Source organism: Eretmochelys imbricata, chromosome 7 (genome assembly GCF_965152235.1).
Source record: "Eretmochelys imbricata isolate rEreImb1 chromosome 7, rEreImb1.hap1, whole genome shotgun sequence".
Lineage (NCBI taxonomy): Eukaryota > Metazoa > Chordata > Testudines > Cheloniidae > Eretmochelys > Eretmochelys imbricata.
This window is the reverse complement of record NC_135578.1, coordinates 15,620,036-15,642,405: the sequence shown is the minus strand read 5'-3', so window position 1 is coordinate 15,642,405 and position 22,370 is coordinate 15,620,036. Positions and strand designations below refer to the sequence as shown.

The 22,370-nt window shown below is 41.4% G+C and overlaps 1 protein-coding gene across 1 annotated transcript in view; it reads right to left on the bottom strand.

Moving 5' to 3' along the window:
- The window catches only part of ITPR1 (inositol 1,4,5-trisphosphate receptor type 1), a 233,385-nt gene that overhangs the window by 97,992 nt on the left and 113,023 nt on the right, over positions 1-22,370 (bottom strand). The window contains exons 34-37 of the mRNA XM_077821751.1: positions 21,399-21,519; positions 20,453-20,637; positions 17,957-18,105; positions 17,076-17,187 (exon numbers count right to left, since the gene is read on the bottom strand). Of these exons, the coding sequence (XP_077677877.1) occupies positions 17,076-17,187; positions 17,957-18,105; positions 20,453-20,637; positions 21,399-21,519 (567 nt within the window). The remainder of the gene's footprint in view (positions 1-17,075; positions 17,188-17,956; positions 18,106-20,452; positions 20,638-21,398; positions 21,520-22,370) is intronic.

Sequence of the window (22,370 nt, the reverse complement as noted above, 5' to 3'; positions counted from 1 at the left end):
ACGTCCCTCTGCCTACATCACTGGATAAAACAACACCACAGATTTGACCAACAAGAAAGACATTTAACCATGACTACTTTAAAACACCAATATTTGTGTGTTTTACAAATATAGGTGGGTGACACACCTCTACAGAGCTTTCCGTTTCTGGAAGTTGCGGCAGCTGGTTGAAAGTAAAATGCAGATAATTAGTCATAGTTCAGAAATGTTTCATCTAAAACAGAAATCTAATGGTCAACACTTAGGGAGAGGGGAATTTCAAAACCAACCAAAACAAAAACACAAAAAACTTTCCATGGATTTTCTGCCGCTCATTTGACCTTAGCTGCATCAGCTCGCTGAATTATGGCATAATTGTGGTTTCTACACATACTGAAAGAATGCTTACATGTATAGTGCTGATAAGGGACCACGTTCTCCAAAGCATACCTGCTAAAGTTGCATGTCCCCAACTTGCTCACATGAACTACCAATGCAGAAGAATACGCCCTTTCCAAAATCTGTCCCCAAACATATACACTGACAGATATGGTGAATAACACATTTTATTGTAGTGGCTTAATCCCCAGTGGGGGTAAATCATTGTCTGAATACCACTTGCAGCAGACATCTGTTTTAGGATATGGATTCTGAAAGGAAATTTTCAGTGTACTGTTGTTCATAAGACAAACATTCTTTTTCTGAAATAAAAGAACAATGTGATTATAGTATTGGACATAAGCAACCAAGGGGGATCCTAAAGGGGGCAATAAATAGATTTTCCATTTAAAATGTGATGCAGCATGTTAACACAAATTAAGATGAGTCTACCCGTATCACTTAGTAAAATTTACAGACTTTCAACACAGACATATGAGACCTATAAAGCCTTTTTAACATGGGTAATTCATTTAATTTCTCTGAAACAGACACCCCAAGAACTAATTACTATTTATGAAATAAGAGCATTTAGAGATGCCAAACAAGGTCAGCAACCTGCTGTGGTAGGTGCTGTATACACTCGTAACACTCATTCTCTGCCCCGAAGAGCTTACAACCTACACAGACAAATGAGACCATGAGTAGGAGAAAGGAGGCATCACACTAATTTTAAAGACGAAAAACAGGCACAAGCAGATTAAGTCTGGTGTGCCTAAGGTCACACCAGATACCTGTACTAGAACCAGGATTTGAACCCAGATCTCCCAAGGGCCAGTCCAGAGCCTTAACTGCAAGACCGACCACACACACACACACACACACACACACACACACACACACACACACACAGAGCAACCTAGTAGTAGAGTGATTGTGGTGAATCAGTTTTCAGAATATCAGCAATAGAGTAGGAAAAAACAGGCAGGGAAAGAGAGGAAGGCAACCAAACTGAGGAAGTGTGAGGTGGAGAGGTTCCACTGCTAAGGGAAGAGGCAGAGGGACTGACTTTTTCCAACTTGGCATTCAGTGGGGAGGGATTCCACGATCAGGAAAAGCCGTTCTCCTTATTTCATCTAATCAACTTTCCTCCTGGCTGATTCACATGTCTCTTGGGTACATTATTTCCTTGCATTGTCATTCCTATGTATTCTGGAAATTTAACAAGCGTATAAGCCACTGAAGTCTTGGTCAAATGGGAGTTTAGAGTATTTAAGCTTGGAGAACAAAAGTTAAAGAGGAAGAACCTCATTTATGCAGGAAATTTGTCTTCATCTACCTAGTACTCATGACCAAGCACACTCCCATTGCTCAACAAATAATATTGGAATTGCCATTTCCAGACCATTAGTCAGTCTGAGCCCCTTATCCAGACCACACCAGCACCCAGTACACAACTTGCCTCAGAGCAAAGTGAAAAAGCCCTCTTATTACTACAGTAATAATCAGTCTCCTTACCGATAACACAAGCTCAACTGCACACACCTCTGTTAAGGGAATTAATGTTTGTCTTCTTTTCAAAGATTGAGAAACTGAACCAGAAAGGTTAAGTGTCCTGACCCAGGCTACGGAGGGTGTCAGAGTCTGAACTAGAATGCCCTGGTCTTGTGCTCTTACCACACACTGACCAAGCAGATATGTTCATGTTTTAGGACTGAAAGTTGCCAGAGCTACAAAGAATCCAAAAGAAGTTAATTTGATCCCATAGATCAAAGTGATTTACAGGGATTAGGAAGAGGAAGTATATGACATGGAAAAGTCCCAATGTTTTCCAAATTAAACAGGAAACGGCATATAGGGCTTTAGGGCCCAATCTTATAAAGTGAACTGCTTGGGGAAACCCTTGCTTCTGGAAAGGTTTCAGTAACTTCAGATGATGGGAGCTTGATGCAGTCCTAAGAGTCAGTTCGCCTGTAACACTGCAACTGTAACAGGGCTTTAGCAATCAATCAGTAAGACTAAAAACTGAATAATGAGTTTGACTGGATTGTTTTAATCAGAACTGGTTAAAAGTAGCAAAGAAATGTTGAGTTAAGAGTGTCATGCTATCCTTAGCAGGGTAAACAAATTATTAGCAATAGGCTTCAGAGAATGATGGTCCAATGGTTAAAAAGTGTTAACCTGGGAGCCAGCTGCAATTCCCTGCTCTGCCATAGGTTTCCTGTATGACCTTGGATTATGACAATCTCGCTTTGCCTCAGGTTCTCTCATCTATAAAACGGAGGAAATGAGGGTAAGTGCATTCCAGATGATAAAATACTACGATATTGCAGTACTGGGTGCCATATAAGCACCAGAGATAAAGCATTCAGCTTCAAAATGTTAAACTAAAATGGAATGGATGGCAAGGTCGGAGAAGAGCATAGAAAATTTCCTTTCTACTAACAATAAGGAAAGTGCCATTCAACTTACTGTACAAGAACATCCTACTTTGAAGCCGCTCCTGCCTAAAAGTCTGACAAATAAACCTTTGTTATTAGCCTTACCAGAATTATTATTATTTTGACCTATTGTTGACCTGAACAATTCTAACAGTTCTCATTTGTTATGTAATAGGTATCTCCCCCAAAGCAACTCATCTGACTCAAGAGTAGATGAACCCATTTCAGCAGTTGGTACAACCAATTAACTGTGTAAGCGTGCACTTATTACATCACTTTAAAGCTGACCTAAAAGGGAAACGTTTGAATTTTTGTCCTCTTTTGCCTTTATGTTTTATGAAGAAGGCCTAAAAGTTTAAGGTTTTTATCGGATTGATTTTTTTACATGAGAAGCTGAGAATTTGTCTATTCTGTTTTTCCTGAAGACTACAGACACTGGGGGAAACTAGCAAGTGATTGATAATGTAGATAAAAATGAAGATAGAATTGCACAAGAGAGGAAAAGATTTTTTTCCCCCAGACTTGAAAACTCTGGAGTTCTTTACTTTTTTGCTAACTATGTTATTTAGCTCAAATACCTAGCAAACAGCTAGAACAAAAGATCTCTATTAAACATTTGTGACTCTTTCAAACAAAGAGCCGAGAGAGCTTCCAGTTAATTTCAGGTTTCAGAGTAACAGCCGTGTTAGTCTGTATTCGCAAAAAGAAAAGGAGTACTTGTGGAACCTTAGAGACTAACCAATTTATTTGAGCATGAGCTTTCGTGAGCTACAATCACTTCATCCACGGTATACATCTGATGAAGTGAGCTGTAGCTCACGAAAGCTCATGCTCAAATAAATTGGTTAGTCTCTAAGGTGCCACAAGTACTCCTTTTCTTTCAGTTAATTTCACTGGGTCCTGAAATGGATGCCCTCAGCAAAATACGGGAGAGAAGACCTGATATTCTTGACATTTCTAAGGTAGAAAAACAACAGGTGAAAAACATTTTTTTTTTTAAATGGGGGGGGGGGGAGAGAGAGAGGGAGAGAGGGAGAGAAAAGAGAACATTTCAGGCTTTTGCAATGAAAAGAAATGGGACATATTTGTCATAAAAACGTGATCCTTTCCCCTCTCTCCCCCTCACTGAATTTTGACATTTTGATGAAAAAGTCAAAATTACAAGTTTCAAAAGATGTTCAGTCTTGGTTATAGAGAAGCAAAAAATAAAGCCAAATCCATTTTGTCCTCCTCAGGTCACCTCTGATTATACAGGTTTCAGAGTGGTAGCTGTGTTAGGCTGTATCAGCAAAAACAACGAGGCGTCCTTGTGGCACCTTAGAGACTAACAAATGTATTTGGGCATAAGCTTTGAAGTGGGTTTTAGCCCACAAAAGCTAATGCCCAAACAAATGTGTTAGTCTCTAAGGTGCCACAAGGACTCCTCGTTGTTTTTGATCAGACAGTACATTCAGAAGAAGGTGTAACCTAGCTGGTACACTTCTTGGTGTTCAGCTTCCCCATGCCTATACTGGCTTATTCCATCTTCTTCACAACACTATTTAGCCAGAGGATTAGAACCTTTTTCACGCCTGACACAATACCCAAAGATTTCCACAATCCTGCTTCCATCTCCCTAAGGTCAGTTCCATGTGCATGTCTCTGAGGCCTCTCCAATGAACCTGCTTAAAAAACAGACCAGAAACCAGAGACTTAATTTCTTCTACTTGAGACATAATTCAAACACTGATTGTGTCATGAGATCTCTCTAGGAGGGAAATAATTTCATCTTTAAAAGTGCATCTAACTAGCATTTATCTTGTTATCCATCTCCTATCTTAGATCTGGAAAAGAACACATTCTGAACTTATCCAGTTGTTGCAAAGTAGTTTTACAGCTTATCACTGATACACATCGCTGCAGAGGTTATTGCAGCCAATCCCTTTTAATCAAGGATTTCAGTTCCCTTTTCACCTACTTGAAACCTCAAAAACAAAACAAAACAAAAAAAACAAAAACCCCACCCACACTGAATGGGTTTGCTGGTGTATTTCTCTGGAGCTTGCTTATCAACCACATAAAGAGAACAAATCCTTCTTTTTATTGAACTGAAGTCAACATTTTACTAGAAGTTACTTTAATTCACCTGCTTAATGCCTTCAATACCCACTAATGTCAAGGCAAGTTGAGGGTGCTTAGCTGTTTGTTGGATCTCGTCCCTTTCTGCTTTGCTAACGATGTGCAAGGAAAGAGTGGCTGGGGATGTGTGTTGAATAGGGGGTTCATAATTTATGCGCAAATACTCTTGGACATATAAACATCAGCTTTACTGACCAACGATAGAGAAATTCACAGAACTTTGCTGAACCTCTTTCAAATACACAGCCTACCTGAATAATAAGATACTGGATCTAACCATTTTGGAGCAACGTTACTGTAAAAAGAAATAGCAACTGTATAGCTGATGCAACTGCTTCTGTAGCCTCGGACACTGGCAGACAGAGTGCAGACTGAACTAACAGTAAACAGTTCCACCACATGTATTGGCAATTACTGCTGAAGGTCACACATCAGCAATGAGCATGAATTCCAGGAAAAAAAGCTGCTCTTATGTAACTGCTGCTTGAATGTTGGCAGGTGCCCAATGGAGCAGTTCACCACAATATGGGAGGAGGGGAAAAAAAAAGTAGGACATCTCTCAGTTACATTCAGCATCATCAGATTGCCCCCTTAAGGTGAAGTTTAACAGTTCTCTCCTCTTTCATGCTCTTCTCCTTCCATACATATTAATTTGTTCTGGGATTTATAAATCCCTTACCTAGCATCTCACTACTTCCATTGAAGCTCTTATCTTCTCATAGCAATGCAGGTTGCTTTGTCTCTAGCACCTGTTAAAATCCAGTGACAGACTGCAATGGGGGCTTGAAATTAAACAGCTTCTGAAAGCACTTTGCCAATACTTTAACCCCCTTAATCACAGTGTACCCGAGATTCAAGTATTCACCCAGACCTACATTTTTCACGTAGCAGCTCTGATCATGTATGGTACCTGGGCTACAATGGGAGGGGTGGAATTTAGCTTAAAAAACCCCAAGCTATTTCATACTTTTTCACTGAACTACTGCAGTCTGTTTCGTACGATTCGTAAGATTTCCTTGATGCCTCAAATAACTGTACACAGAAGGCCCAATTCTCTTCTCATGCTGGTGCAAATTGGGAGCAACTCCACTTAAATCAATGGAGTTACACCAATGCAAGACAGTGCAAATACAGTCAATGGTAAGAATCAGGCCCACAGCAGCTTCTTGGGAGAACTCTTGTCAGTGTCTCATGTTGGGGTTTTCCACTTTTTTTTTTTTATTACTAGAAACATTTGCATAGGGCCCGTGTTTAAAAGTCCATATTTGTCAGTTTATTCTCCACCTAGCAAGTCATAACCTTCAACTCATGACATTAATCTGGTGCTGTGCAAAGGTTTGCAAAGATCAACAACTACTTCAGGAAGGCACCAAAGAGCAAGAACAGAAATGCTGAACAGATCTGTGAACTAACTCATATTACTACCGCTAGTCATAGTCGTCGTAGTAGTACACATTCCCTTTTAACAAAAAAACCCGTAACAAAACAAGAAATGACATGGACTATAGCTCTCTTTAGAAATCAAGCTTTCCCTCAGTCTTTCAAGACACGTCTGCTGGTCTTCATTTACATTTTGGTTCGATAAGAACTCCCTCCAAAGGGGCACCCATTCAAAGCTCTGGGCACCCTCAACATACAGAAGAGCACAGGCAGAGACAAAGTAAAACTTGACCATAACAGCACCACCTCTTCCTTCCACCCAACCACACATCATCTGACCAATACTGCTTGAAACCCTCCATTATTATACTTTTGGCCTTAGACCTTGGGCCTCAGTCTTTTGCTCACTCAAAGAGGTGAGCTTCGCAGCACATCCGGAAAGTCAACACATTCGAATTACATTAGACCTTACGGAGAAAGCAATCTTGAGGAAAGGGATCCTTATAAGAGGGCAGAAGGTTCCCTTTAAATGAAGAGGGATGAGCTTAAAGATTTCTGCTGTTCACCACAATGGCAGTAAGGCAAGGGAAGAGAAGTGGTCCCAGGCAGACAGGTCCCAAGCCCTTTGTAGATCAAAACCAGCCCCTTAATGACACTTTGGTGTCATTCGTTCTCTAGTTTTCAAAGATGTGTGTGTCATGTAAGACTTACTGGTCTAAAGTTCTAATGCATCTAATTCTAGTACTGTACACTTATTTTGATGGGATTTCTTGCACATAAAAAAAAAAGGTTCTACCACAAATATACTGGATTCTGTGCAACACACAACACTGCAGCATTATGAATTCTCTCCCTTGGAAGTAAAGCATTTTTTACTGAACCCAGATACGATATTGGTGGTTGCACAGCAGTTTATGTAAAAACCCTTAACATTCCATTCGCACGTCTAGTTCAAAATGGATCATGGACCAAGGACGATATTAACGGAGTGTTTAAAAAACCGCAAACAACCCAACACCACCACTCTCCTACCCTCCACTCCTTGCAGATGGTGACCCCACCACAGTTGTCAAAGTAAATCCATAAACGCAAAAACCAAATGAACCAGATCAATGTAAAGAAATTGGGTAGAAGTCACTACTCTGTTCTTAATTCACACCACAGATCCTTGAGATTACAAAAGTCTCAGAACAATAATCTGGCAGGCTGATCAACACACAACGGGTCTGTGCCATAACAGTTGGGCACAGCCAGAACAGTTATGACCACACAATTATGGCCCTTTATAATTCTTCCTGTTATGCAGGGGATTTCCTACTCAACAGGGTGAATTCCAGCATTGTTCACTGAGTAACAAAGGCACTCCCTTTCCACAGGACAGAAAGGATTTTAAGAGAGACTCCACTGACTTTGGTTTAGAGTTTCCTCATTATTGAAAGTGTAAGTAATAAATAATGGTGTGGCTGTGGCATTTACGGTCCCCCCCTCCCTTTTTTTTTTAAACAAATGGAAGACAAGATTTTGAACCTATCCTTTGCCAAAAGTATCTTACAGTAGCTACTTAGAATGCCAGAAAGACTGTGAAATTAGCTCTAAATTAGGTCATAATACAATAACAATATTACCTCGCCAACAGCAGGTCTACTCTGAGGGGCAGGAGTGAGTGGAAAACCATTTCAGCCATTCAGAAAAACTAGACTGTTCAGAGCTTAGCAGCTGGAGAAACTAAAACTGAATTCTGTTTTCTTTGACCCTAACTTTTACAGATGCCAGCAGAAGCTATGATGGGAAACATCACAGCTTCCTTTGAGAATTCTCAAAAAATCCTAACCACTGCCAGCATCTCTCTTTATAAACAGACACTGTTCATTTCCTGTGTGTTTATAAACACACCTGCTCCATCCATGGAATTGTTCCATAAGGAAGCAGTAAAGCTCTTATTTGCAGCCAGAAGACTAAGTTCTAAATTGGGTTTGCAGTCTCTAACTGATTTATTGAGGAACGAGATGGAACATTATGGCAAGAGACTAAGAGGAAAGAGAGAGGGAGTTTCACTTTATGACTTTAATTTGCAATTAAACAATCTCAAGTTCTGTCTGAAGTTTCTCCAGGATAAATTATACATACCATTTGGGGAAGCTGCACCCCCACAGAAACAAAAGGGTCTAGCACCTGATTGAAATGTTAATGTGTTATAAATTAACTTCTCAAAAACAGAGCTCATTTCCAGTGGAGCAGTCTAGGTTAGAGAGAAATCTTAATTAGTAAGAAAAAAACAAATCACATCCAAGGTTTGACACTAAACTCTGCTGCCAACTATTTTAAGCTCCCCTGTGAAGCCTGGAAAGATATAGTGCCTGAGTCTCCTCATATTAGTGTAAGGTGAGGAGTAACTCTCCTGGAGTAAAGGGACTTTAATAGTGTGAAATGAGTAACAGGAAAATCATCCTCATTCTCTAAATATATCATACGCAGCTTCCATTAATATATGCACTAAGTGAATATAACTACAAACAAAGACCGCTCAGTTCAAGATAAGAGCATTATGAGATGGATAGGTAGGATTCCAAATCCATTTTGGCAAGCAGGTTCCCAAAATGTTATATTTATTCCTCAAAACAATGGATGTTCCAACAAAATAATAATTGAGATCATTGCTAGACTAGGGTTAAAAGGAAAAAAGTTTCAGAGGAAGCCAGTTTAGAATATTTTTTTAATTTGAAAAAAATAGCTAGTATAGTTCTGTGTTTTACATTTTAAAGGGATCAGTTTTGCCCCAGACAGAAGATTGGAACAACACAGAGGAAACAAAGCAAGGGCAGAAGAACTTTTTTAAAGAAGCTCTTAAATAAGTAAAATACTTGCTGGGCAACAGATATACTGTACAAATATACAGAAAAACAATCAGCCTCTGAATTTGGGCCCACATTTTTGGGGCATATAGGATGGTTGGTGCATAGAACAGTGACAGCATTTGAACATTTAGCTACCTCAACTGGAAGATCTCATTCAAACATGGCCCTCTGCCTTTAACGTAGGTATGTTGCATTCAGTGTAAACACCCTATCTTAGGCTGCTGCTTTGCCAGGCAAAGATTAGACACAGATTTACCACCAAGTAGCTTTCACAATATACACCTACATTTTCCCACATATTCACAGGCCAAAGCCGAATAGGAAGAAACAGTGACCACACCTATATATTCTGCTGAACTCAACAGTCATCAAGTTACTTTCTTTGTAGGAAAGAACGCCACACAGTTCCTATGCAAGGGCCCATCCCCTTCTATTCTCTCAGTGTGCTACACAAATACATTGTTATGAGCAATCACTCTCACTAGCTAGTAAGCAAAGACAGTTCATTTAGGGTCTCCTCCAATTGGCATCTCTCATTCTTTCCCATCAAGTATAAATGGGTGCCATTAAAACTTAGTATTAACCTTTCCAGATATTTAGGTTAACCACCCTACCTTCCAAATTGCGAGTTAAGCAATACAGTGGTACAATAATTACTGTGGAATGATAAATGCTAACATTTTAATGGTACTCACTGCAGCTAGTATCTAACAGCACTCAGCTCTGATCCTAAGCAGTATGCATACTATTATGCCACCAGATGATTGCAGCTTGCCAAACCTACAACTACATTTGGGATAATACTTGGGGATAATGACAGACAGAATTAGTTATGGTAACTACCAACGTAGACACATAGCGGACTAAACTCATCTAATTCACTAACAGGTGCAGGAGTCAGAACGCTCAACACTGGAAAGACAGCATGACAGATCACACTGCTACTCATAAAACAAACATCACAGAAACACTGCCATGGAAGAAAAATAAAATTAAGACCTCAGCATTATCCAATTCATCAATGGTGATCAACTGGAAAAGAAAAAGGAGAGAAGAAGAGAGGTTGAAAGTAAACATTAGTAAGTGAAATTACAAATAAATCCTGCATTAGGAACTTTGATATCATTTACCATTTCAGTGCTCTGGTTTGGTATTCTAAAAATATTATGAGAGGCATTAAAGGCTAGAGCAGGGCTCTATGATACTGTCATCATCTTAGCTGACATCTGCTCTACTGGAAATATTCTGCCACGGAACTGAACAGACAGGATGCACTCATGCTTTGTTCACATACCAACTGTCAATCCATACAGTTTGGTTACACAAGCACCAAGAACTTCAACCTTGGGAATAATAGTAGGCTCCAGTGTGTGAGCAGTCAGCAACACAACATACCCATCTCAGAATCTTTACAGAGAGTTGGGGAGAATGGCAGCAAGAAGAGAGAGAAGCTGGATTCCAAGTTAAGTCTCAAAATCTGGGTTACCAGAGTTTGTACAATTGGCCCTAACAGACCTGCCACTCATGCAGAAAACATTTGTACGAGCAAGGTGTTTCAGTGAAAGTCACAGTCTGGGCCGATTCTACGCTACTAACGTGGTATGGCTTTCAGCTCATTAGGAATACCACAGCGTACTACTGATCATTGAGAAAACTGAGCAAATGCCAAGATTTAAGGAATTTAGTTGTAGCTGTGTCAGTCCCAGGATATTAGACAGACAAGGTGGGTGAGGTAATATCTTTTATTGGATCAGCTTCTGTGGGTGAGAGAGCGTGAGAGCTCGTCTCTCTCACCCACAGAAGTTGGTCCAATAAAAGATAATACTTCACCCGCCTTATCGCTCTAAGAAATCTCTTCAGTCATACGTAAAGTTTCAAGCATTCCACAAACGTAAACTGAATTTTTTTTTTTAAATTCAGATCAAGGGAAAAATCCAGGAAGTCACATGGGAGAACTATGAAATGATGGGAAAAGAGGAGTGGGAGGAGTGTGTGCACAGCTCTCCATGCTAATTCATAGCACATTGAAAAGGTCAGCCTTTGAAGTGAAAAACCATAACTCTTGTAACAAATGCTTTGTTGCATGGGAGGAGGAAGAATCACAGACATTCGGCATTACACTGTGGCCACTCCCTCAGTCAAATGGAAGCACAACAGGCTAGCATCTGGGAAAAAGCGTTGAGTATTGAGCTTGGCTCTTCAGTCCACAGGCCAGCAGCCAACATTTCTCCCACTGCATCTTAGCAGTAGCATCTGGGCTCTGATCAAGTCCTTTGCATGTTGCACCGGAATCACAGCAGCACTGTGGGCTGTCAGGGATGGAACCAAAAGTCATGTACAGCCTTTGACAAAGGGCTTGGCTGCTGGAGCCAGACAATCTTCTATTTTCTCTACATGTCCCTTTGGTGGGAGGGAGACTGAGTGAAAATACAAGTCCACAGGTAATACAATGCTGGTGTGTCTGGTTTTTAGTGGGGAGGAGAGGAGGTCAGGCATGTTTATAGGGAGGGAATGCCTCTAGAAAACAGACTGGTTGTCTATTACTAGACTCGCTGGGTCTCAACTAGTATACAGTATACTATGCAGTATATAATATAACAAGATCAGACACTACACGGAAACTTTCCTTACACTTCTTTTGCTAAATTGTACTTCAGGTCTGACCTGCAGCTCTCAATTCCACAGTAGACAACTACCAGCTCCAGTAGACTATAGTGGCAGAGAGGTAAACAAATGCCTACTAGGGATTAAGATAATAGTGATTCAAAGTCATTTAGAATGGAGACCTCCAAATGCCATAGGAGATGACAAATCACATGGTTAAAGTGGGGATGAGCATTGGGGACAGGGCAGAGGGGAGAGGACTAGACTTTTGCTGAATAGCGTAAGTGAAGTCCTACCCATAATGGAACTAAAAAGAACTTTGGCTCTGCCAAATAAACTTTTCTCATACTTGAACAAAGCAAAAGCTGGGGTAAAGTTTTACAACAGAGTGCGGGGAAATGAACAGGCACTCATAACTGTACATGCATGCAGAAGTCAGGGCCCTAAACTTTGTCATAACCATTTTAAATTTATTTCAATCATAACCTGACGTGGAGCTACTGGTTTAGCAAGTTCAGAGAGAGTTTATAAAAATGGGGTATGAAGTCTTTAACCATATATAAGAAACGGAAGCAGAAGTGGTAAACAGAATGGTCTAAGTAGCCTCTCTTTGTTGCTAAAATTTCTTACAATATGTAGAAGTATCAAGAAGAAAATAAGTAGCTATTAGCATTCACAATATATTCTAGTATAAATTATTTTAATGCCCTTATCTGCAGTAGTACTGCTCACACTTCTCAGATTGGTTTACAATAAATTAGGAGTTCTCCTGAACAAATGCAACCCTTTCTATCTTGAGTATCTTCAAGAACCCTAAATTCAACAAGGGTAGCACAAGATTACTTTTACTCCCGAATAGCTTTTAAAGAAATGCGTGTTGCCTTTAAGTGGTGAATAAATCCAGTTAGGAGTAGTCACCAGGTAGAAAATGAATCATTCTACTGCTTGAGGCCAGACAGTCAAAGCTTATCTACAACTAGCAGCTGATAGTTGGCAAACAGCTTTTCCCCTTACTGAAATCTGCTTCATGGGCTATTCTATTCTTGTACTGCATGCATTATGTAACTGATCAACTATGGCAGAAGTTGATGGGTTTAATCTCTGCTTTTCTTTAACTTGGAAGATCTTTAGAATTTTGTAGAGCTTTACAGGTCAATTGTGGAGACAACATAATTTAGCTTGGTTTCAGTGTTTTAAAATTATTTTCAGTATGTTCTCTGGCAGTATCTGCAGCCCCAATTTTACCAAAACCCTGGCAAAGCTCTGATAAATGAAGTTTGCTTGAAGCAAAATTTCCAGTGGTATCAGTTTTCAGAGTAACAGCCGTGTTAGTCTGTATTCGCAAAAAGAAAAGGAGTACTTGTGGCACCTTAGAGACTAACCAATTTATTATACACCATGGAGGGAACAGATTTGTTTATTTATTTATTTATTTTAAAAGACCAGTTTGGTTCAGCTGATTTCAAGATATGCTACAGCCAATTTCATTTTACATTCCTTAGGCTAGACATGATCAGGGATGTCCTTACGCTGGTTTTAATGGAAAAACTCGGGATGAATATGCTCCAAAGAGTTTAGTAGCCAACTGTACAAACCAGGGGTCTCAAACTCAAATGACCATGAGGGCCACATGAGGATGAGTACATTGGCCCGAGGGCCGCACTACTGACCCCGCCCCTCACTGCCCCGGCCTCACCCCCACTCCACCCCTTCCGTGCGGCCCCGCCCCTGCCCCTCCTCTTCCCACCCCTTCCCTGCCCCCATTCCAACCCCTTCCCTGAAATCCCCACCACAACTCCGCCCCCAGGAGGTGCAGGAGGGGTGCAGGGTGTGCCAGGGGGTCAGGGCAGGGGGTTGCGGTGCAGGGTGCGGCAGGCGGCTCAAGGCAGGGGGTCAGGGTGCAGGAGGTCATGGTGCAGCAGGCGGCTCAGGGCAGGGGGTCAGGGTGCAGGAGGGGTGCGGCAGGGGCTGGGGTGCAGGAGGTCGGGTGCAGGGTGTGGCAGGGGTTGGGGTGCAGGAGGGGTGTGGGGTGCGGAGTGGGGCAGGGGGCTCAGGGCAAGGGGTTGGGGTGCAGGAGGGGTGCAGGAGGGGGCTCAGGGCAGGGGGTTGGGTGCAGGAGGGGGCTCAGGGCAGGGGGTTCAGCTGCAGGAGGGGGCTCGGGGGGTGGGTCAGCGGCGGGGAGGTACTTGGAAGAGCAGCCAGGGCAACACACAGACCCCTTTCCCCTCCTCCCCCAGGTCCCGGCCGCTTCCTGGAGTGGCGCAGGGGTAGGGCAGGCAGGCAGGGAGCCTGCCCTGCTCCCGGTGCATGCTGGGCCGGAGCCGCTCTAGGTAAACACTGGGGGGGCAGGGGGACCGTGGGGAGCTGGTGGGCCACAGAAAATAACCCCACAGGCCGCGTGTTTGAGACCCCGGTATCAATCCTGAGGTATCAGTAGTTTATTTGTAATGCCAAGGACACTAGAAGCTGGCTCTTGAGTAGTGGCAGATACCACCTCTCAGTCATGAAGTCAACATTTATGTTAATCGGAGGCTGATTGTGGCTTGGGTGAACATACCTTGCTAGCTTTAATCTAGCTAGCATGGTTAAAAATAGTGACTACACAGCGGCACAAATCCCAGCATGGTCTAGCAATACAAGTAGGTACCCAATTCAGGGTCCAGGTGGGCTTGTACAGCCCATGCTCCCACATCTTCCCTGCTATTTTCAGCTGTGCTAACTAGATTAAAGCTAGGTTTCAGAGGGGTAGCCATGCTTATCTGAATCAGCAAAAACAATGAGGAGTTCTTGTGGCACCTTAGGGACTAACAAGTTGATCTGGGCCTAAGCTTTCGTGGGCTAGAACCCACTTCATCAAGTGCATGGAGTGAAAAATACAGTAAGTAGGTATAAATATATAACACATGGAAAGATGGGAGTTGCCTTACCAAGTGGTGGGGTCAGTGCTAACAAGGCCAATTCAGTCAGGGTGGATGTGGCCCATTCCCAACAGTTGACAAGAAGGGGTGAATATCAACAGAGGGAAAACTACTTCTTGTAGTGCTAACAGGGCCAATTCAATCAGGGTGGATGTGGCCCATTCCCAGAATAGTGCAGGTATGCCTATCTGAGCTGCAATCACATCTCTAACTGCAGTGCGGACACATCTTCAGAAATGAGGCATGGCTACGAAGGACCATCAAAGCCCTTTGCAAGAGCAGCGTTATCTTTTTTACAGGTTTTGCCTAGTTGACTTCCATATTAGGCTAGAAAGCATGTCAAAAGTAAATAACCTAGAGACAGAGAGAAGTTGAAGGCTCCCAAACAGCAGCAGGTTAGAGCGATATTCAGCACAAATTACTGTCAGCTTGTCAAGACTGGAAGGCAGGTTTAAAACATATACATGCAGGATAGTGCCAACACCCCAATGCTACTTCCAGGGGGTTAGGGCATTCCACGCAGTTATTGTTACTTTATTTAAAAGAACTATTACTGCTGCTTGCAAGCAAGGCTTAATAGCAAGCAACCTCACAGAGCTAGGCAAAAGGTGCTGAGTTGGGCTGGATCACTGACAGGGGTGGAAGTTGTGACACACAGAAGCGGGAAGCAGCATTCCCAGATCAAGACAGGGAGTGCAGCATTGCCCATCCCCACCTCCGGGATATTTTCCTGGGAGTCTCCTGCTCATTTACGGTATTGCGTGGGCACACAGCTAGGGCATGTGGCTGGCAATAAGCAACATGCTCATGGCATATTGGAGAAGGATTCTCATTGCTTTGCCTGGTTTATCTTCGAGATTGTTGCACTCGTGGGTTTCGCAAGCCTGCTGTTTGCCAAGCGGGGAGCGACATGCCTCATATCCAGCTAACCTTGGAGTGGGCTGAGGCTGCCTGCATCACCCTCAGCCTGGCACAACTTGAACTAGCTCAGCTTTGTGGTTTCTCCACTTTCCACTGCCTACATCAAACAGCACTCCTCATCCTCCCCGGAAGGGACAGCCTTAGACAAGGGTCTGTAAAGAAGCTGTCCAATCTCTCAATTTTTGCCTCAAACTAATGGGCTACCATCATCTAAGACTGACCAACTTAGCACTTTGTCATGACTTCAAACCCAGCTTGCAATTTGCTTCTAATTAGAGAGCCTCATTTGTATCACTTAGTAAAACTATTCAATTGTCCATCTGCATAAAAACTCTAAACAAACTGCTCACAGTTACAGATTACCTTTTCTAACAACTCTGTTCAACCACTCAATTGCTTCCTTCCCTGCTTTGTAATTGTTGCCTCTTACGTGCTCATGGGCAGTTGTTTCTGTGCACTACAGAGCTATGATTCCGTTTCTCGGGTACCGCAGCTTTAAGTGTAAGAGTCCCATCTGTCTACGAGCGGGCAAGACCACGAGGCATTTCACGCTGGAGACTCTCAAGTTAGAGACACTCTACTTTCTCTCACAGAGATTTTCCCTTTGCTCTTTCTTTGCTTGCTGTTTTCCTGAATTTAAAATGAAAGCCATCCAGATTCAAAGCACATTTGAGACTGTTTATGGAAAACATTATGGTTCTTCTCTTTGTAGCTCTCCTTAAGATGTTCAGTACCTGTTAAACTCCTTTCATCCATCAAAGGTCATGCTCTAATCTTTTCATCGATTGTCACCCTGCTTTGGGTTCTTTTATTTTCCATGTCTTCATAAAGAGACTACGGAAGCCATGCTCCAAAGGTGGGATACCTATCCCAGTGTCAATACAGTTAAATCAAATTGAATATGCATGAATATATCTAAGAGTAAAAGTGTGAGAGATACACACACTGTTTGAACAAAGGAGAGATCTATAGCTCCAGAAAGACTCCCTCTTGATAGGAAAAAGGAACAGTATGTTGATGGAAAAACTATTATAGTTGTATACCAACCAATTTATAATTCAAATTCCTCAGTACCACAATAGAGAGAAGCTAACTCAGCCATATACAAGTCAAAACTAAGTTATCAAAAGAATCCTCTTATTGACAGATCCCATGACAGCATGGACAAGTCTCCTCTAAGTAGCTATAACATATGGTTCTCTCTTCTGTAATGACAACCAAAGGGAACAGACTCTACATTGCTGATCAGGATGCAAACTATTGCAGAAATTAGACAAACCTGATGTTCTAAAACAAGAAGTAATTACATAACTTTCAATTTAATTTCATGATCTTGAAAGCAATTAGTTGTTGACTAGAAAGGTTTTATCCTTAACCCAAGATATAAATACAAATTTAAAGGCCTAGAAGCGTATTTTCTCTCTCTGAATACGAAAGACAGTGTTGAACAAAAGCAAAATGATAAATTGTAAATTAAGTACCTTCTCTCCATAGCCTCTATCTTTGGTCATCATTTCCCTGAGTGTCTGTAATACCTTAATACATAGTTTCTCCTCATTCTCCTCCAGCAGCTGTTTAGTGTGTTTTATTAACCTGAAAACAACCAATTGATCATAGTTTGTTTTAGTACTAAATTTTGTAAAAATTAGGACAGGCATTTGTGGCTATCTTATCTCAATGGTCAAAGCTACAACCATGAAGTTAATTAAAATGTGGTTTTATTAGGACCAGTATATAGTGAGCTGGCGAGTACCCTTTTAATAGTAACACTTGCTGAGTTATCATGAATACCAGTGAAGCTATGAAGGGAACTCCAGCACTCCCACCTGAATAATAGCCAGGCAAAAATAAATCTATATATAGGGATCAAGGAATTATATAGAAGTGAGGGAAATTAAAAATTGAAGGTCCACTATGAAAAACCAGTAACATTAAACGAGACTCTAAATACTGCATATATTTCCTCATTAAAGAAAAAAGAATGTAGACCTTGGATAAGGCAACTGGAAACCATACAATGACACAGACTTCATTACCCCAATGGTAAGAGGTATAAAGGGAAGTGTTTTGTTGACACACTCTAGGGACTAGAGTCAACTGGCCCCAATCTCACTAATAAAGATTAACTCTAAAAATGTGTGTAGTCATTTGTATTACAGTACACCATGGCCTTACACTGCTCCAGAATTTGTAAGCATCACCTGCAAGGACAGATTGACCAATATGGACAGCTGTTGTCACCTTCTTTCTGAAGACAAATGACTTTATTTTCCTGAGGACAAGTTGTGTTTAATACAACACAAAATAGGGTACTGCTCTGCAAGGAACTAACTCCTGCATAGAGCATAAGGAAACAACTTACTTGCAAATGAAGCCTCCGCTTTCACATTTTCTCCTTGCATCTGTGTTCTCTGGGAAGAGCAGCTCTGGCCTATGAAGAACATCTACCAGTACTGACAATTCAGCCTGCACTAGGGGGCGTAAGCGATCTTCCAATGCCGATACTATGTCCTAGGAAACAATAACAATCAGGTTTTGTCAATCCCAAGCAATATTTTTGGGGACCATATTGTAGAACGTTTATGAATAGTTTATGTATCACTGCGTGCCAGGGGCTGTATACAACTCCAGAGGAAAGGAGTATCACAGCTCCTCCAAGAACCAAAAACAGTATGTGTGTGTTTGGGGGGGGGGGGCGTGTGATTAAAGTGAGACACTTAGATTGTAAACATCTCCAGAGAGACACCAGCCCCAGGGAGGCTTGCATATACTGGCTCAGATGAGGTTCTCAGAGACCAACACATAAAGAAATGGCTTTGGATATGAAAAGGGCTGGGCTTAAAGGGACTCAGGGCCTTCCTTCAGATCCATCAAATGGACAGAACCTTCTGTCCAAGAGGGACCCCAATCCTTGAAGAAAGGTTGGAAAGATTTCGGCCTATTAGGGTCTCAGTAAGACTGATGGGTGACTCCTGGTATGTTTAAATCTGTGTATTGTTTTTACTCTGTTTTCTCTGGAATACTTTTCTCCGTAAGAATAAAGCTTAGAGAGGGTAGTATAAGTAACTTGTAACCTGACAGCAATATGCTGTGCATAGCCCTCTGACAGAAAACATCACACAAGCGCTAGCTCTTACAGTGTGATATCCCCAACAAGCTAGTCTGTCTAAGGCAAGGGGTGGTCGCACTTTCAAACCCCTGGCCCTAAGGAAGTGGGTCAAGGATCCCTACTCAGAGGCAGGCGATGGCTGGAGACCATGAAATCTGACCATGCACTCCTGAAGTGGACCATCGGGGCGGGCGGGGACGGGGGGGAAGATACAGGTGCAATTTCTATGAAACTGTCCACAACTGTATCCTAGAAAACAGCATTCAGAAGTTATACTCAAATCTGAAATGTTCTGACAGACTAGCAAAGACTTCCCTGTTTAAAAACCCCACCAGATTACAAAACACTAGCATTTGTCTAACAGATTCCCATTTTATTAGCCACTGAATGTTACAACTAGTGCCATCATTTTCAGCGACTCCTCAGATTACTTAGTATTTTCCCATTTCTGTAGGTGGCTCTCGCCTATAAGGAGTAAAAAACCAGTGAAAATGCAGATTCTGTTATACTGTAAACACCACGCTTCATAATTATCTGGACCAACAAATGAATACAACTGATTGACATCAGGCAAAAAAAAAAATCCATGATTTCCCCCCCTTTTCAACCATTCTTACAAATGAACATTCTGCAGAAAATATATTCTAGAGAGATTCACCCCAATCTCATTGAACAGAAGTTACAGAACTGCAGAAAAAGTTACTGAGAGAATGCTTAGTCAAATTGACATGCGTAAGTGGACAGGGGACTATAGGAATTGAACGGTCTTTATTGGACAAAAAGAAAAGGAGTACTTGTGGCACCTTAGAGACTAACAAATTTATTTGAGCTTAAGCTTTCGTGAGCTACACCTCACTTCATCGGATGCATTATTTCGACTTAGATCCAATTTAGGCACAAGCAATTTAAATCAAGATTGCACACCAGGAAAATATTTTCCTCCACAGAACCAGTCTTTATGGATAAAAGTATAATCTAAAGCACTGAATTTTATTCAGTATCAAAAGTAAAGTGCCTTATTACTGAATACTTAATCATCCTCAGGTCTTGATATTAGTACCAAGTAAAGATGTAATTAAAACATTTCCAGTCTAAGCCCTGATCTGACTTGGTCTGCCAGCATCACAAGTAGTCAGAATATATTGTTTAAAATTTCTTTTGAGTAGAAATCAGTTTGAAATTGTACATGTAGCATTGCTTTAGACAGATTATTTTGTTCATTTGAGGAAGCAACAACTTTGGGGTCATTAAGAGTCAATCTATCAGACAAACAGTAAACTTTGCAACAATTCCCAGACTGTGGTCTATGGAGCCTTTTATCACATTAAATGTTTCGATAACCAAGTAGTGAAGTACTGGAGGGACTTGAAAGTACGCAACAAATTAGAGGATCCCCCTCTCTCTCTCACGGAGCAGTTGAAATGAAACCACTGGTACTGGCAGAATGAAAATGTTGGGAGAACCACAGAACTGGACAAATGTGCTTTGAAGTATCTTCTTCTCCAAGGGCCATAAAACTTCCACAAGCTTTAGCTGTGCATGTTCCATTACCTATTTCAATAAATGGTTTACATTTGATTTTACATACAGTATTAAATTAGCTTTGGCTGTGGTTATCACATGTGGCATTTTTACTTTGACTCATAACTCCCAAATTGAAGTAGTAAGTTTGTCTTTTTGTGCTGACATGTAAATATATGGCTATCAAGATGGCAGAAGTAAGTTGTTAATGCAGCACTCTGTATTCACCTGCAATCTTTCAATGATGTTTCGATAGTCCCTGGAAGCAGCTAGCACGGAGTCTCTACGGGCAGCATTCCTTGCCGTCATTCTCCAGTTCATTGCAGTTTTCTGTACTATGTTGTGTGATTTTAGGAAGAGGTTGTTGACTTGGCTGTCCAAATCCACAGGTATTGCAATTGCTCGACTTTTCGCTGCAACAGGCAAAAGGTAATAAAAATGGACTCCTTTAGCCCCTACATGCAATCAATAAGGGAACAAGGGGGAATCCCAAGCTGCGCTTCTTTCATATTCTTTTCTGAATATTTTAAATACACTTTCTGTGATGCTGTTTTCAATCCACAGTGCAATGAATCTGACACCCTTGTGGCAGTCATAATACCTTAAGTTTAAACACAGCTTTTTCCTAACTTCAGAATGTACGAGCAAGACCATGCCCTCACATACACCTTCATAACTCCCACTAAAGTTAAGAGGATGCGCACATCCATCTTATAGAACAATTTGGCCCTATGTCCTACGTCCACGAGGCTCACTGTTCTCGCCACTAATATGCAGCAACTTCTGGGAAGGAATGCGGCAGCCATCTAGCTGCACAAATCAGCAGTTCATTGTTGAAGATTGGAGTACAACTGTCACATTCAACAGAAACCACAAAGCGAATTTAGGTCAGCAAAAACCCATTGTTTCAGATGCCAACATGTACTTTCAGAACTTCTGCCCCTAATTAGTCAAACAGTTTACAGTTTCACCTCACATTTACATTGAAAACATTTGTTGTGCAACCATAGAACAGGACTTTAGCTATGAAGGAAATGCTTGATTTGCTCCATGCCTTAGCTCTGAGTTAGCTACCTCCTACCATCTACTGGAGGTAGAATACATCTTGCTTTTGGGATAGAAGGGTGAAACATTGGACAGAAGTATTTTGTGCATGTTAAATCTAACTTCTTACCTACATCAGACAGCACCCTAATGCAGCTCTCCACCGATGCTTTTTGGCTTGGCATTAGCCAGTTGCAGTGGTATACCCTGAACACTCCTTGCAACAGTTGTACAAACACAGGCTGGCGAGTCTAGAACATATGAAAATAACCAGATCAAAATCATCATCTCATGTTTGAGATTAGATTGTCCACTACTTCGATACTACATCAGCCATTATTCTTTGCAGACTGACTGCATGTTAGCAGTCCACATCCACTTGTAAGGCAACATTTATATTCTGGGCAGCATGTCTACTACACAAGCAGCAGTTTAACAGAAGAGGGAGTATCAGGACAGATAGGGAAATGTCAACTAGATGGCTCCTAGAGCATGAAGTCCCACTAAATGCACTATCACTAAACAAAGGAAATAGGCAGTAATCTTTAGTTTGTACGAGGGAGGGTTTTCAGCAGCCCAAAATACAGAGATTGCTCATTTGGGATTGACCAGAGGGTGGCTCGGCACTCAATAGGAAAATTGGGCTTTGCTCTTGCTAAACTACAACTCAGCTCCATAATTATCAACTGGTCCTTTTCTGAAGTTTGTTGGCTTCTAATTCACAGATACGCGTTTTGAACAGCTGTAATTTTGAACATGAGTTGCAGTTAGTTTATAAACACTGCAGCTGCCATGGATCAGTCAAAAAAAGTCAACTATATTGCCTTTTGCAAGATTTTCCACTATAAATAAGCCAATATCCCCACCTCAAAGAGGCAAAAGACTCACATATGAGTACTCTGCTATCTCTGCAAATACATCTAAACAGTTTCAAAACCAAATCACTATTTTGCTTTACGTAAGCAGTTTTTAGTGTAAGAATTTATTTTTTTAAACTGTCCTGATAAACTTGTTTCAACACTAAAAAGCCCACCTATAGTGAGAGGCAACACCCATGTGTCTGTTTCTATTTGGTACATAATGCTTAGTTTAAGCAAACCAC